The 17232-nt window shown below is 61.4% G+C and overlaps 1 protein-coding gene across 2 annotated transcripts in view; it reads right to left on the bottom strand.

Moving 5' to 3' along the window:
• Positions 1-99: 99 nt before the first annotated feature.
• FHIP1B (FHF complex subunit HOOK interacting protein 1B) overlaps positions 100-17232 on the bottom strand; it is a 64005-nt gene continuing 46872 nt past the window's right edge. For both annotated transcript variants that reach the window (XM_077298967.1, XM_077298968.1), the window contains exons 6-13: positions 16189-16275; positions 15940-16107; positions 15597-15676; positions 15256-15425; positions 12296-13330; positions 10794-10972; positions 6746-6908; positions 100-3069 (exon numbers count right to left, since the gene is read on the bottom strand). In XM_077298967.1, the coding sequence (XP_077155082.1) occupies positions 2774-3069; positions 6746-6908; positions 10794-10972; positions 12296-13330; positions 15256-15425; positions 15597-15676; positions 15940-16107; positions 16189-16275 (2178 nt within the window). In that variant the 3' untranslated portion in view covers positions 100-2773. The remainder of the gene's footprint in view (positions 3070-6745; positions 6909-10793; positions 10973-12295; positions 13331-15255; positions 15426-15596; positions 15677-15939; positions 16108-16188; positions 16276-17232) is intronic.

A 17232-nucleotide genomic window follows, 5' to 3' on the forward strand; every position in this document is an offset into this window, starting at 1 on the left:
TACTTCCAAGCCAAATGAAAGCTGGAATCTGGTTGGTTGCTATGGCCTGGTCCTCAGGGAGGCGCCACGACGACAGCACGAGACACGACCACACAGGGATCATTGACACCATTTATTGGACGTCATCATCTGGACCTCACTATAGGTCAGTGTGAAGGCGGCAGCGCGACCGGTCATGTGACCCCCTCATTATCCCCTCCCCCAGGGTGCAACACACCGACTCCTGGCAGTGCACTGCAGGCGGCCCGGACGCCATCATGTCTGGGGGAGGACAGCGTGGTACAGACGGGTGACGCCCGGACGGAGCAGATCCTGATGGACCGGATCCTGGCACCTAAATTCCCTTTTAACCCTTACAGCAAAAAATAATTAAAACTAATAAACGTGCAGTGAGATGAGCAAGACCCCGCAGGCCCGGCCGCCGTCCCAACCCCCTGACGCCACGGGCCCGGCAACCGTCCCAACCGCCTGACCCCGCCATCCCAACCTCCGACCCCGCAGGCCCGGCAACCGTCCCAACCCCCTGACCCCGCGGGCCCGGCCGCCGTCCCAACCCCCTGACGCCGCGGGCCCGGCTGCCGTCCCAACCGCCTGACGCCACGGGCCCAGCAACCGTCCCAACCGCCTGACGCCACGGGCCCGGCAACCGTCCCAACCGCCTGGCCCGGCCGCCATCCCAACCCCCTGACGCCACGGGCCCGGCCGCCGTCCCAACCCCCTGACCCCGCAGGCTTGGCTGCCGTATCAACCTCCGACCCCGGGGGCCTGACCACTAACCCCTCGCAGGAAGCCTGACTCCAATGTAGCATCTGCCGGGCCCGCTCTTATTTCTATTTGGCAACACAAAACATAAAATCAACAGGAAGCTAAATGTGCAAAACAGCGAGAAGGTCTGCGCAGGGAGCGAGGGTCCGCGCAGAGAGTGTCCGCAGAGCGTAGTCGGCGCAGACATCACACATGATTTGAGAGAGCAAAAATTGCAACAAACCGTGCGTCAACCGCAGCGCCGACACCTCGTACACAGGAGGCAATGTAAACAACCGCCAGCAGCGGCAAACGGAGCAGAGCAGATTGTACAGATCATCACAAAAATATAGACTCGCGCATTGTACAGACTCGCGGATCATACAGACTCGCGCATTGTACAGATCATCACAAACGTACAGACTCGATGATTGTACAGATCATCACAAACATACAGACTCACGGATTGTACAGACTCGCGGATTGTACAGATCATCACAAACGTACAGACTCGCGGATTGTACAGACTCGCGGATTGTACAGATCATCACAAACGTACAGACTCGCGGATTGTACAGATCATCACAAACGTACAGACTCACGGATTGTACAGACTCGCGCATTGTACAGATCATCACAAACGTACAGACTCGCGGATTGTACAGATCATCACAAACGTACAGACTCGCGGATTGTACAGATCATCACAAACGTACAGACTCACGGATTGTACAGACTCGCGGATTGTACAGACTCCCGGATTGTACAGATCATCACAAACGTACAGACTCGCGGATTGTACAGACTCGCGGATTGTACAGACTCCCGGATTGTACAGACTCCCGGATTGTACAGATCATCACAAACGTACAGACTCGCGGATTGTACAGATCATCACAAACGTACAGACTCGCGGATTGTACAGACTCGCGGATTGTACAGACTCCCGGATTGTACAGATCATCACAAACGTACAGACTCGCGGATTGTACAGACTCGCGGATTGTACAGACTCCCGGATTGTACAGACTCCCGGATTGTACAGATCATCACAAACGTACAGACTCGCGGATTGTACAGATCATCACAAACGTACAGACTCGCGGATTGTACAGACTCGCGGCCGCTGTAATTATCAGGATTCCACCTTCTGATTGGTGACACAGAATTCATAGAGGATCAGATTCGTCATTCTCAAAATAAAAAAAAATAATAAAATCATTCGCTAAAAAGCCGCTATGAGACTCCGCCCACCTGCAGACCAATGGGCGGGGCTGTGATGTCACACATCACGTCTTTTCCTCCAGTCACCCCCAGAGCTGCGCTTACAATTCGGATGTGTGTTTGATTGCAAACCGTCAATGTGCCGACATCAGACTCACAGAGACACCGGGCAGAGACGGCGCAGGTGAGCCCCGATGTGACAGCTGCTCTGGAGGTGAGCGGAGCGCGGGCCCCCGATGTGAGGAGCGCGGGCCCCCGATGTGAGGAGCGCGGGCCCCCGATGTGACAGCCGCTCTACTCTTGCAGGGTAAAGCGTAGACGCCGCAGTGACAGTCACTCACAGACCGTACATCAGACTACAATCTTGGATCAGGCGCAGCGGTCTCGCACACGGTGGAGTCTCCGCTGCAGTTCCGGTGCTGAGCAGCAGATGGCAGGACAGTGGCTCGTTTCTTATGGCACAGTCATTATGGCGGACAGGACAACACACGGCGAGAAGCTGCCGCAAGGGCCGGGACCACCCGTCCACCCGGCGCAGGCCACAACGGCTCGTAGACACAGTGCGGCAGCGTGTCTATAAATATGGCTATATACACATGTACAGACAGCTATGTACACAGACACCTGCAATAATAAGTTAAAAACTGCGCCCCCCGGTGGTTGTGACGCAGATGATGGCGATTTTGGTCCGAGAAGAGCTGCCCACTGATAATGGCTCCAGTGCCTGGTCCATGGTGGTGGAGGGGCAGTCACAGGTCCGCGGACCCCTGGACACCGGGAGTGGTTACACCACATGAGTGTCCGCTCACTCCTCGGCCTCCGGCGGTGGATACGGCGAGGTCACCGCGTGCTCCTGGGTGATGGCCGCCAGCTCCTTCATGAACTCGGTGAAGATGACGGCACAGTAGACAGCGTTCTTCACCCGCAGCGCCTCGTTCTGCTTCTCTGCTGAGGTCTTAAAGATGGACGTCCCCGAGAGGGCGTGGAGGACCTGCCCGTCCCGGACATGCTGGAAAGCCATCTGTGCCGCCTGCCGCGCCCGCGTGGGGCTGTTAGTGTGCCGCAGGATCAGCTCTCCGATGGACGGCTTCCGGCTCTTCACTGCGGGAGACACAAGAAGTCAGGAGAACGTCACAGCGCACACCCAGAGCTGCGAGAGCGGAACGTCAGAGCACACACCCAGAGCTGCGAGAGCGGAACGTCGGAGCGCACACCCAGAGCTGCGAGAGCGAAAAGTCAGAGCGCACACCCAGAGCTGCGAGAGCGGAACGTCACAGCGCACACCCAGAGCTGCGAGAGCGGAAAGTCAGAGCGCACACCCAGAGCTGCGAGAGCGGAACGTCACAGCGCACACCCAGAGCTGCGAGAGCGGAAAGTCAGAGCGCACACCCAGAGCTGCGAGAGCGGAACGTCAGAGCGCACACCCAGAGCTGTGAGAGCGGAAAGTCAGAGCGTACACCCAGAGCTGCAAGAGCGGAACGTCACAGCGCACACCCAGAGCTGCGAGAGCGGAACGTCAGAGCGCACACCCAGAGCTGCGAGAGCGGAACGTCACAGCGTACACCTGGAGCTGCGAGAGCGGAACGTCACAGCGTACACCCAGAGCTGCAAGAGCGGAACGTCACAGCGCACACCCAGAGCTGCGAGAGCGGAACGTCAGACCGCACACCCAGAGCTGCGAGAGCGGAAAGTCAGAGCTGCAAGAGCGGAACGTCAAGAGCGCACACCCAGAGCTGCAAGAGCGGAACGTCAGAGCGCACACCCAGAGCTGCGAGAGCGGAACGTCAGAGCGCACACCCAGAGCTGCGAGAGCGGAAAGTCAGAGCTGCAAGAGCGGAACGTCAAGAGCGCACACCCAGAGCTGCAAGAGCGGAACGTCAGAGCGCACACCCAGAGCTGCGAGAGCGGAACATCAGAGCGCACACCTAGAGCTGCGAGAGCGGAACGTCAGAGCGCACACCCAGAGCTGCGAGAGCGGAATGTCACAGCGCACACCCAGAGCTGCGAGAGCGGAACGTCAGAGCGCAGACCCAGAGCTGCAAGAGCGGAACGTCAGAGCGCAGACCCAGAGCTGCAAGAGCGGAACGTCAGAGCGCACACCCAGAGCTGCGAGAGCGGAACGTCAGAGCGCACACCCAGAGCTGCGAGAGCGGAAAGTCAGAGCTGCAAGAGCGGAACGTCAAGAGCGCACACCCAGAGCTGCAAGAGCGGAACGTCAGAGCGCACACCCAGAGCTGCGAGAGCGGAACGTCAGAGCGCACACCCAGAGCTGCGAGAGCGGAACGTCAGAGCGCACACCCAGAGCTGCGAGAGCGGAAAGTCAGAGCTGCAAGAGCGGAACGTCAAGAGCGCACACCCAGAGCTGCAAGAGCGGAACGTCAGAGCGCACACCCAGAGCTGCGAGAGCGGAACGTCAGAGCGCACACCCAGAGCTGCGAGAGCGGAACATCAGAGCGCACACCTAGAGCTGCGAGAGCGGAACGTCAGCGCGCACACCCAGAGCTGCGAGAGCGGAACGTCACAGCGCACACCCAGAGCTGCGAGAGCGGAAAGTCAGAGCGCACACCCAGAGCTGCGAGAGCGGAACGTCACAGCGCACACCCAGAGCTGCGAGAGCGGAAAGTCAGAGCGCACACCCAGAGCTGCGAGAGCGGAACGTCAGAGCGCACACCCAGAGCTGTGAGAGCGGAAAGTCAGAGTGTACACCCAGAGCTGCAAGAGCGGAACGTCAGAGCTGCAAGAGCGGAACGTCAAGAGCGCACACCCAGAGCTGCAAGAGCGGAACGTCAGAGCGCACACCCAGAGCTGCGAGAGCGGAACGTCAGAGCGCACACCCAGAGCTGCGAGAGCGGAAAGTCAGAGCTGCAAGAGCGGAACGTCAGAGCGCACACCCAGAGCTGCGAGAGCGGAATGTCACAGCGCACACCCAGAGCTGCGAGAGCGGAAAGTCAGAGCGCACACCCAGAGCTGCGAGAGCGGAACGTCACAGCGCACACCCAGAGCTGCGAGAGCGGAAAGTCAGAGCGCACACCCAGAGCTGCGAGAGCGGAACGTCAGAGCGCACACCCAGAGCTGTGAGAGCGGAAAGTCAGAGCGTACACCCAGAGCTGCGAGAGCGGAACGTCACAGCGTACACCCAGAGCTGCAAGAGCGGAACGTCACAGCGCACACCCAGAGCTGCGAGAGCGGAACGTCAGACCGCACACCCAGAGCTGCGAGAGCGGAAAGTCAGAGCTGCAAGAGCGCACACCCAGAGCTGCAAGAGCGGAACGTCAGAGCGCACACCCAGAGCTGCGAGAGCGGAACGTCACAGCGCACACCCAGAGCTGCGAGAGCGGAACGTCAGAGCGCACACCCAGAGCTGCGAGAGCGGAACGTCACAGCGTACACCCGGAGCTGCGAGAGCGGAACGTCACAGCGCACACCCAGAGCTGCGAGAGCGGAACGTCAGAGCGCACACCCAGAGCTGCGAGAGCGGAACGTCACAGCGTACACCCGGAGCTGCGAGAGCGGAACGTCACAGCGTACACCCAGAGCTGCAAGAGCGGAACGTCACAGCGCACACCCAGAGCTGCGAGAGCGGAACGTCAGACCGCACACCCAGAGCTGCGAGAGCGGAAAGTCAGAGCTGCAAGAGCGGAACGTCAAGAGCGCACACCCAGAGCTGCAAGAGCGGAACGTCAGAGCGCACACCCAGAGCTGCGAGAGCGGAACGTCAGAGCGCACACCCAGAGCTGCGAGAGCGGAAAGTCAGAGCTGCAAGAGCGGAACGTCAAGAGCGCACACCCAGAGCTGCAAGAGCGGAACGTCAGAGCGCACACCCAGAGCTGCGAGAGCGGAACGTCAGAGCGCACACCCAGAGCTGCGAGAGCGGAACATCAGAGCGCACACCTAGAGCTGCGAGAGCGGAACGTCAGAGCGCACACCCAGAGCTGCGAGAGCGGAATGTGACAGCGCACACCCAGAGCTGCGAGAGCGGAACGTCAGAGCGCAGACCCAGAGCTGCAAGAGCGGAACGTCAGAGCGCAGACCCAGAGCTGCAAGAGCGGAACGTCAGAGCGCACACCCAGAGCTGCAAGAGCGGAACGTCAGAGCGCACACCCAGAGCTGCGAGAGCGGAACGTCAGAGCGCACACCCAGAGCTGCGAGAGCGGAACGTCACAGCGCACACCCAGAGCTGCGAGAGCGGAACGTCACAGCGCACACCCAGAGCTGCGAGAGCGGAACGTCACAGCGCACACCCAGAGCTGCGAGAGCGGAACGTCACAGCGCACACCCAGAGCTGCGAGAGCGGAACGTCAGAGCGCACACCCAGAGCTGCGAGAGCGGAACGTCAGAGCGCACACCCAAAGCTGCGAGAGCGGAACGTCAGAGCGCACACCCAGAGCTGCGAGAGCGGAACGTCAGAGCGCACACCCAGAGCTGCGAGAGCGGAACGTCAGAGCGCACACCCAGAGCTGCGAGAGCGGAAAGTCAGAGCGCACACACAGAGCTGCACTCACTATTCTGCTGTTACATCGTGTCTTATGCTCCAGGCACCTCCAGAGCTGCACTCACTATTCTGCTGTTACACCGTGTCTTATCCTCCAGTCACCTCCAAATCTGTAGTCACTATTCTGTTGTTACATTGTGTCTTATCCTCCAGTCACCTCCACAGCTGCTCTCACTATTCTGCTGTTACATCGTGTCTTATCCTCCAGTCACCTCCAGAGCTGCACTCACTATTCCGCTGTTTTGCAGCATCAATACTTGCAGACATGGCGGTTAGTGACCTCACCCAGTGTGTCGGAGCGGCGCAGGGCGGGCACAGATCCTTGTCCCTCGCCCCAGTCCAGCTTTCCCCGGGCGATGAGGAACTTTTTGGCTTTGAGGAGGAGGATGTGGAAGTCGTCCTGCGTGGCTGCGAACGCCTCTATCTTATTCTTCACGGAGCCCAGAACCTGTAAGAGATGAAACCATGAACGGAGTGAAGCCCAGAGACGCCGACGGAGCGAAGCCCAGAGACGCCGACGGAGCGAAGCCCAGAGACGCCGACGGAGCGAAGCCCAGAGACGCGGACGGAGCGAAGCCCAGAGACGCCGACGGAGCGAAGCCCAGAGACGCGGACGGAGCGAAGCCCAGAGACGCCGACGGAGCGAAGCCCAGAGACGCCGACGGAGCGAAGCCCAGAGACGCCGACGGAGCGAAGACCAGAGACGCCGACGGAGCGATGCCCAGAGAAGCAGGGGGAGCGAAGCCCAGAGACGCCGACGGAGCGAAGCCCAGAGACGCCGACGGAGCGAAGCCCAGAGACGCCGACGGAGCGAAGCCCAGAGACGCCGACGGAGCGAAGCCCAGAGACGCCGACGGAGCGAAGCCCAGAGACGCCGACGGAGCGAAGCCCAGAGACGCCGACGGAGCGAAGCCCAGAGACGCCGACGGAGCGAAGCCCAGAGACGCCGACGGAGCGAAGCCCAGAGACGCCGACGAAGCGAAGCCCAGAGACGCCGACGGAGCGAAGCCCAGAGACGCCGACGGAGCAAAGCCCAGAGACGCCGACGGAGCGAAGCCCAGAGACGCCGACGGAGCGAAGCCCAGAGACGCCGACGGAGCGAAGCCCAGAGACGCCGACGGAGCGAAGCCCAGAGACGCCGACGGAGCGGAGCCCAGAGACGCCGACAGAGCGAAGCCCAGAGAAGCGGGGGGAGCGAAGCCCAGAGACGCCGGCGGAGCGAAGCCCAGAGACGCCGACGGAGCGAAGCCCAGAGAAGCAGGGGGAGCGAAGCCCAGAGACGCCGGCGGAGCGAAGCCCAGAGAAGCGGGGGGAGCGAAGCCCAGAGAAGCAGGGGGAGCAAAGCCCAGAGACGCCGACGGAGCGAAGCCCAGAGAAGCGGGGGGAGCGAAGCCCAGAGACGCCGGCGGAGCGAAGCCCAGAGACGCCGACGGAGCGGAGCCCAGAGACGCCGACAGAGCGAAGCCCAGAGAAGCAGGGGGAGCGAAGCCCAGAGACGCCGGCGGAGCGAAGCCCAGAGACGCCGACGGAGCGAAGCCCAGAGACGCCGGCGGAGCGAAGCCCAGAGACGCCGGCGGAGCGAAGCCCAGAGACGCCGGCGGAGCGAAGCCCAGAGAAGCAGGGGGAGCGAAGCCCAGAGAAGCAGGGGGAGCGAAGCCCAGAGACGCCGACGGAGCGAAGCCCAGAGAAGCGGGGGGAGCGAAGCCCAGAGACGCCGGCGGAGCGAAGCCCAGAGACGCCGACGGAGCGAAGCCCAGAGAAGCAGGGGGAGCGAAGCCCAGAGACGCCGGCGGAGCGAAGCCCAGAGAAGCGGGGGGAGCGAAGCCCAGAGAAGCAGGGGGAGCAAAGCCCAGAGACGCCGACGGAGCGAAGCCCAGAGAAGCGGGGGGAGCGAAGCCCAGAGACGCCGACAGAGCGAAGCCCAGAGAAGCGGGGGGAGCGAAGCCCAGAGACGCCGGCGGAGCGAAGCCCAGAGACGCCGACGGAGCGAAGCCCAGAGACGCCGGCGGAGCGAAGCCCAGAGACGCCGACGGAGCGAAGCCCAGAGACGCCGGCGGAGCGAAGCCCAGAGACGCCGGCGGAGCGAAGCCCAGAGAAGCAGGGGGAGCGAAGCCCAGAGAAGCAGGGGGAGCGAAGCCCAGAGACGCCGACGGAGCGAAGCCCAGAGAAGCGGGGGGAGCGAAGCCCAGAGACGCCGGCGGAGCGAAGCCCAGAGACGCCGACGGAGCGAAGCCCAGAGACGCCGACGGAGCGAAGCCCAGAGACGCCGACGGAGCGAAGCCCAGAGAAGCAGGGGGAGCGAAGCCCAGAGAAGCAGGGGGAGCGAAGCCCAGAGAAGCAGGGGGAGCGAAGCCCAGAGAAGCGGGGGGAGCGAAGCCCAGAGACGCCGGCGGAGCGAAGCCCAGAGACGCCGACGGAGCGAAGCCCAGAGAAGCAGGGGGAGCGAAGCCCAGAGACGCCGACGGAGCGAAGCCCAGAGACGCCGACGGAGCGAAGCCCAGAGACGCCGACGGAGCGAAGCCCAGAGACGCCGACGGAGCGAAGCCCAGAGACGCCGACGGAGCGAAGCCCAGAGACGCCGACGGAGCGAAGCCCAGAGACGCCGACGGAGCGAAGCCCAGAGACGCCGACGGAGCGAAGCCCAGAGACGCCGACGGAGCGAAGCCCAGAGACGCCGACGGAGCGAAGCCCAGAGACGCCGACGGAGCGAAGCCCAGAGAAGCAGGGGGAGCGAAGCCCAGAGACGCCGACGGAGCGAAGCCCAGAGACGCCGACGGAGCGAAGCCCAGAGACGCCGACGGAGCGAAGCCCAGAGACGCCGACGGAGCGAAGCCCAGAGACGCCGACGGAGCGAAGCCCAGAGACGCCGACGGAGCGAAGCCCAGAGACGCCGACGGAGCGAAGCCCAGAGACGCCGACGGAGCAAAGCCCAGAGACGCCGACGGAGCAAAGCCCAGAGACGCCGACGGAGCGAAGCCCAGAGACGCCGACAGAGCGAAGCCCAGAGACGCCGACGGAGCGAAGCCCAGAGACGCCGACGGAGCGGAGCCCAGAGACGCCGACAGAGCGAAGCCCAGAGAAGCGGGGGGAGCGAAGCCCAGAGACGCCGGCGGAGCGAAGCCCAGAGACGCCGATGGAGCGAAGCCCAGAGAAGCAGGGGGAGCGAAGCCCAGAGACGCCGGCGGAGCGAAGCCCAGAGAAGCGGGGGGAGCGAAGCCCAGAGAAGCAGGGGGAGCAAAGCCCAGAGACGCCGACGGAGCGAAGCCCAGAGAAGCGGGGGGAGCGAAGCCCAGAGACGCCGGCGGAGCGAAGCCCAGAGACGCCGACGGAGCGGAGCCCAGAGACGCCGACAGAGCGAAGCCCAGAGAAGCGGGGGGAGCGAAGCCCAGAGACGCCGGCGGAGCGAAGCCCAGAGACGCCGACGGAGCGAAGCCCAGAGACGCCGGCGGAGCGAAGCCCAGAGACGCCGGCGGAGCGAAGCCCAGAGACGCCGGCGGAGCGAAGCCCAGAGAAGCAGGGGGAGCGAAGCCCAGAGAAGCAGGGGGAGCGAAGCCCAGAGACGCCGACGGAGCAAAGCCCAGAGAAGCGGGGGGAGCGAAGCCCAGAGACGCCGGCGGAGCGAAGCCCAGAGACGCCGACGGAGCGAAGCCCAGAGACGCCGACGGAGCGAAGCCCAGAGAAGCAGGGGGAGCGAAGCCCAGAGAAGCAGGGGGAGCGAAGCCCAGAGAAGCAGGGGGAGCGAAGCCCAGAGAAGCGGGGGGAGCGAAGCCCAGAGACGCCGGCGGAGCGAAGCCCAGAGACGCCGACGGAGCGAAGCCCAGAGAAGCAGGGGGAGCGAAGCCCAGAGAAGCAGGGGGAGCGAAGCCCAGAGACGCCGGCGGAGCGAAGCCCAGAGACGCCGGCGGAGCGAAGCCCAGAGAAGCAGGGGGAGCGAAGCCCAGAGAAGCAGGGGGAGCGAAGCCCAGAGACGCCGACGGAGCGAAGCCCAGAGAAGCGGGGGGAGTGAAGCCCAGAGCGGCAGACGGAGCGAAGCCCAAAAACGCAGACGGAGCGAAGCCCAAAGACGCAGACGGAGCGAAGCCCAGAGGCGCAGGCGGAGCTAAGCCCAGAGGCGCAGGCGGAGCTAAGCCCAGAGGCGCAGGCGGAGCTAAGCCCAGAGACGCAGGCGGAGCGAAGCCCAGAGGTGCAGGCGGAGCGAAGGCCAAAGCCGCAGACGGAGCGAAGCCCAGAGACGCCGCCGGCGGAGCTATGCCCAGAGCCGCCGGGGGTGCAAAGCCCAGAGCCGCCGGGGGTGCGAAGCCCAGAGACGCAGGAGGAGCCCCATCTGCCTCACCTGCACCAAGGACTTGACGCTGGGCTGGAACACCATGTTGGTGTTGAGCAGGAAGGAGCGGAGCAACGGCTGTGGGTGACATGCCAGCTGTGCAACCATGCCAGTCAGCAGGAAGTTAACGTACAGCGAGTTGGTCAGCATGTTCTCCAACTTGGCAAAGATGATGGCGATGAACGGACCTGCGGCAAAAAGGATCACAGAGGATTACACCCGGTGCCAGCCGGGCATCAGGAAAGGCATCAAGTCTGGTGCACAACAATGGAGGGGAGTGAGTGGGAAGTGACATGAAAGGGTGAAGGGCAGGCACAGGCCAGCCTCATATAGGGCGAGGGGCAGGCACAGGCCGGCCTCATATAGGGCGGGGGCAGGCACAGGCCGGCCTCACAGAGTGGAGGGCAGGTCTCATATAGGGTGGGGGCAGATGGCAGGCACAGGCCAACCTTATAGGGCGGGGGCAGGCACAGGCCGGCCTCATATAGGGCGGGGGGCAGGCACAGGCCGGCCTCATATAGGGCGAGGGGCAGGCACAGGCCGGCCTCATATAGGGCGGGGGGCAGGCACAGGCCGGCCTCATATAGGGCGGGGGGCAGGCACAGGCCGGCCTCATATAGCGCGAGGGGCAGGCACAGGCCGGCCTCATATAGGGCGGGGGGCAGGCACAGGCCGGCCTCATATAGGGCGGGGGGCAGGCACAGGCCGGCCTCATATAGGGCGGGGGCAGGCACAGGCCGGCCTCATATAGGGTGGGGGGCAGGCACAGGCCGGCCTCACATAGGGCGAGGGGCAGGCCAGCCTCACATAGGGCGGGGGCAGGCACAGGCCGGCCTCACATAGGGCGAGGGGCAGGCACAGGCCGGCCTCATATAGGGCGGGGGCAGGCACAGGCCGGCCTCACAGAGTGGGGGGCAGGTCTCATATAGGGTAGGGATAGATGGCAGGCACAGGCCAACCTTATAGGGCGGGGGCAGGCACAGGCCGGCCTCATATAGGGCGGGGGGCAGGCACAGGCCGGCCTCATATAGGGCGAGGGGCAGGCACAGGCCGGCCTCATATAGGGCGGGGGGCAGGCACAGGCCGGCCTCATATAGGGCGGGGGGCAGGCACAGGCCGGCCTCATATAGGGCGGGGGCAGGCACAGGCCGGCCTCACAGAGTGGGGGGCAGGTCTCATATAGGGTGGGGGCAGATGGCAGGCACAGGCCAACCTTATAGGGCGGGGGCAGGCACAGGCCGGCCTCATATAGGGTGGGGGGCAGGCACAGGCCGGCCTCACATAGGGCGAGGGGCAGGCCGGCCTCACATAGGGCGGGGGCAGGCACAGACCGGCCTCATATAGGGCGAGGGGCAGGCACAGGCCAGCCTCATATAGGGCGAGGGGCAGGCACAGACCGGCCTCATATAGGGTGGGGGGGCAGGCACAGGCCGGCCACATAAAGGTTGGGGGGCAGATGGCAGGCAGAGGCCGGCATTATTCAGATTATTAAGTGGTGGCCGTCTGCCCACCTGTGTATGGTTGGCCTCCATTCTGGGCCCGCAGGGGGCTGCACAGGAAGAGGGTCAGCGAGTCGGAGCGGCTCTTTGAGTTGTCCATTTCCCGGTGGTCTTCACCATCTAGCTCGTCCTCTGGGGGGATGGTCATGTGCCCGTCCGCTGGCTCCTCCTGCACGGCCACCACCCGCATGCTGTCCTCCATTTTCTTCAGTTCCTCCCCAAGCACCTCGATGCTCACATGGGCCCCATTTGTCTCGGCCGGGGCCCGGTCCAGCAGCTCATCGATCAGACTGTCCACAGAGTCTGTTGTGTCCCACTGAGTCACCGCCCAACGCGGTGTCTCCCCTCGATCTGGCGCTTTCACCCCGACTCTCTGCTCCGCACCGTCGGCTCTGCTCATCGCTCCGTCTTCCCTCTTCACCTTTTTAATCTCAAAGTTATCAGTTTGCCCCAGATTCCCAGCCCCCCTCTGCGAGCCCCCCAGTTGCCCCTGCTCCTCTGACACCGCCCCATTCATAAGAGCAGGTACCGATGCCCTATCACGAGATGATTCGGAGTAGCCGCCATCACAGGCTGCAGCGCGGTGCCCGGCCTCCTCCTCCTGCAGGCTGCGCTTCTTAGTCCGCGGGGTAATGCTGTGCCGCCGCGACTCCCGCTCCCTGTCCTGGCTCCTGGAGGAGGAGGGAGGGGGAGAGAAATAATCGGGGGACACGGAGACCTCCTCAGGGGTGGGGGGCGAGACACTGCGGGGGCTGGGCTCCTCACCATCATAGGGGGCGGACCAGACACGACAGGCACGGGCGCAGCGGTTAATGCCGGCCCGAGCCTCCTGCAAATACTCCAGATAATTCCCGTCCAGCTCAGACACTTCATCCCATGAGACGGAGCCATGGCGGGGGCTGCTGGGGTCCGGAGGGGAGAAGACCGGGGAGCGGTGCGAGGGGCTGTCAGGGGTAGACTGACGCATGAAGAAGCCCATCCTGGAGGGGGTGGCGGGGCGTGGCACGGTGTGGACGGAGGACGTGTCAATGCTCGGGCTGCCCTGAGCTGCGGAGACAGAAGAGAAGGCACTGAAGGGCAGATCCTGAAACTATCACCAGGGGGTGCTATACCAGATAGGGGGGCAGTACTACAGCAGCTGTACAAGCACAAAGGGGCAGTACTACAGCAGCTGTACTCGCACAAAGGGGCACTACTACAGCAGCTGTACTTACACAAAGGGGCAGTACTACAGCAGCTGTACTCACGCAAAGGGGCAGTATTATAGCAGCTGTACTCACGCAAAGGGGCAGTATTACAGCAGCTGCACAAGCACAAAGGGGCAGTATTACAGCAGCTGCACAAGCACAAAGGGGCAATACTACAGCAGCTGTACTCGCACAAAGGGGCAGTACTACAGCAGCTGTACAAGCGCAAAGGGGCAGTACTACAGCAGCTGTACAAGCACAAAGGGGCAGTACTACAGCAGCTGTACTCGCACAAAGGGGCAGTACTACAGCAGCTGTACTCATACACAGGGGGCTACAGCAGCTATACTCACCCAAAGGGGCAGTACTACAGCAGCTGTACTCATACACGGGGGGGCTACAGCAGCTGTACTTGCATAAAGGGGCAGTACTACAGCAGCTGTACTCACACAAAGGGGCAGTACTACAGCAGCTGTACTCACACAAAGGGGCAGTATTACAGCAGCTGCACAAGGGGCAGTACTACAGCAGCTGCACATGCACAAAGGGGCAATACAACAGCAGCTGTACTAGCACAAAGGGGCAGTACTACAGCAGCTGTACTCGCACAAAGGAGCAGTACTACAGCAGCTGTACTCGCACAAAGGGGCAATACTACAGCAGCTGTACTAGCACAAAGGGGCACTACTACAGCAGCTGTACTCGCACAAAGGGGCACTACTACAGCAGCTGTACAAGCACAAAGGGGTAGTACTAAAGCAGCTGTACTCGCACAAAGGGGCAGTACTACAGCAGCTGTACTCATACACGGAGGGGCTTATAGCAGGTGTACTCATACACAGGCGGTACTACAGCAACTGTACTCTTAGGGCAGTATTATAGTAGTTATATTCTTGTACATAGGGGCAGTATTATAGTAGTTATATTACTGTACATAGGAGCAGTATTATAGTAGTTATATTCTTGTACATAGGGGCAGTATTATAGTAGTTATATTCTTGTACATAGGGGGCAGTATTATAGTAGTTATATTCTTGCACATAGGAACAGTATTATAGTAGTTATATTCTTGTACATAGGAGCAGTATTATAGTAGTTATATTCTTGTACATAGGGGCAGTATTATAGTAGTTATATTCTTGTACATAAGGGCAGTATTATAGTAGTTATATTACTGTACATAAGGGCAGTATTATAGCAGTTATATTCTTGTACATAGGGGCAGTATTATAGTAGTTATATTCTTGTACATAGGGGCAGTATTATAGTAGTTATATTCTTGTACATAGGGGCAGTATTATAGTAGTTATATTCTTGTACATAGGGGCAGTATTATAGTAGTTATATTCTTGTATATAGGGAGCAGTATTATAGTAGTTATATTCTTGTACATAGGAGCAGTATTATAGTAGTTATATTCTTGTACATAGGGGCAGTATTATAGTAGTTATATTCTTGTATATAGGGAGCAGTATTATAGTAGTTATATTCTTGTACATAGGAGCAGTATTATAGTAGTTATATTCTTGTACATAGGGGCAGTATTATAGTAGTTATATTCTTGTACATAGGAGCAATATTATAGTAGTTATATTACTGTACATAAGGGCAGTATTATAGTAGTTATATTCTTGTACATAGGAGCAGTATTATAGTAGTTATATTCTTGTACATAGGGGGCAGTATTATAGTAGTTATATTCTTGTATATAGGGGCAGTATTATAGCAGTTATATTCTTGTACATAGTGGCAGTATTAAAGTATATATGTTCTTGTTGTTCTTACCTTTACTCCATGTGGCGTGCTCTTCTTCTCTTTCCTGGGACAACAAACTGTCCTTTCTGCAACATTTTGGGATGAGGGACAAGAACTTATCCGCTGTCTTTGAGTACAAGTCCAAATCCTTCACTGCTCTTCTCTGGCTCAGCATCACGTGATTGCAGGGGATGAGATATCTGAGAAGAGACAAAAACAGACTGAACGTATCCATATGTGAAATGATAGCAGAATAGTGAGCGCAGCTCTGGAGGTGACTGGAGGATAAGACACGATGTAGGGTGGTCAGGTCAGGGTTACTCATCATGTGTGTTTCTGGGTGGCCCCCTCGGAGCGCGGAGCCCACCTACCTCAGCAGCAGCTGCAGCATGACGTCCTCGCAGTTCAGGTTGAGCAGAGTGCGGAACAGGGTCAGAGACACCATGCAGAGCTGCAGGAAAGAGACGGCAGAGGAGCATGAGTGGTGACCTGTGACTACAACATATCCCCCCCCACCCCCCCGGCTCACAGTCCTGGGGGCATGTATGGCGGACGCCCCGGCCTGACGGGATATTTCACAGCGTCACCGCTGAGGGTTTGTTACAATAGACTCCAGTCTGGACCATCCTGTGGTATAAGCTTCCTAATCGGTGTCCTGTGCTGACATTTTGCTACAATGTACCAGTGCACAAGCCCTCAGCGGTCGCCGCTCACCCGGGAGTTGCTGGCGATGCGGCTGGTCAGGGTGTGCAGGATGGTGGCGCTGTCGTGCCGGTGCAGGAGGATGAATCTCAGGAAGGTTTTCAGCAGCGCCGTCTCACTGATGCTGCGCAGGAAGAGCTCCAGGTAGGCGGTGCTGGCGATCATCTCCTCGATGGAAGTCTGGGGGAGATGGGCAGGATTTACCGGGGAACCGGGAGCAGACGACATTACCCTGTGCTATTCCCAGACCCCCATACTCGCCTTGTGCAACGCAGGACCCATCACCGGCACCAGGAAGCCATTGTGTATGTACTCCACCAGCTGGTTCTGGACCAGAGGATGAGCCACCTGGGGGCACAGGAAAGGATCAGCATGGCCGGGGAAGGGGAAGACGAGGCCGTCGGCAGGGGCCGCAGAGGGGAAGGCGGTGCCGTCTGCAGGGGGTGCACTGACGTCGGCAGGGGCCGCAGAGGGGAAGGTGGGGCCGTCTGCAGGGGGTGCACTGACGTCGGCCGGGGACACAGAGGGGAAGGTGGGGCCGTCTGCAGGGGGTGCACTGACGTCGGCAGGGGACGCAGAGGGGAAGGTGGGGCCGTCTGCAGGGGGTGCACTGACGTCGGCAGGGGACGCAGAGGGGAAGGTGGGGCCGTCTGCAGGGGGTACACTGACGTCGGCCGGGGACACAGAGGGGAAGGTGGGGCCGTCTGCAGGGGGTGCACTGACGTCGGCCGGGGACACAGAGGGGAAGGTGGGGCCGTCTGCAGGGGGTGCACTGACGTCGGCAGGGGACGCAGAGGGGAAGGCGGGGCCGTCTGCAGGGGGTGCACTGACGTCGGCCGGGGACACAGAGGGGAAGGTGGGGCCGTCTGCAGGGGGTGCACTGACGTCGGCAGGGGACGCAGAGGGGAAGGCGGGGCCGTCTGCAGGGGGTGCACTGACGTCGGCAGGGGACGCAGAGGGGAAGGTGGGGCCGTCTGCAGGGGGTGCACTGACGTCGGCAGGGGACGCAGAGGGGAAGGCGGGGCCGTCTGCAGGGGGTGCACTGACGTCGGCCGGGGACACAGAGGGGAAGGTGGGGCCGTCTGCAGGGGGTGCACTGACGTCGGCAGGGGACGCAGAGGGGAAGGCGGGGCCGTCTGCAGGGGGTGCACTGACGTCGGCCGGGGACGCAGAGGGGAAGGTGGGGCCGTCTGCAGGGGGTGCACTGACGTCGGCAGGGGACGCAGAGGGGAAGGTGGGGCCGTCTGCAGGGGGTGCACTGACGTCGGCAGGGGCCGCAGAGGGGAAGGTGGGGCCGTCTGCAGG

This window comes from Ranitomeya variabilis, chromosome 3 (assembly GCF_051348905.1).
Source record: "Ranitomeya variabilis isolate aRanVar5 chromosome 3, aRanVar5.hap1, whole genome shotgun sequence".
Taxonomy (NCBI): domain Eukaryota; kingdom Metazoa; phylum Chordata; class Amphibia; order Anura; family Dendrobatidae; genus Ranitomeya; species Ranitomeya variabilis.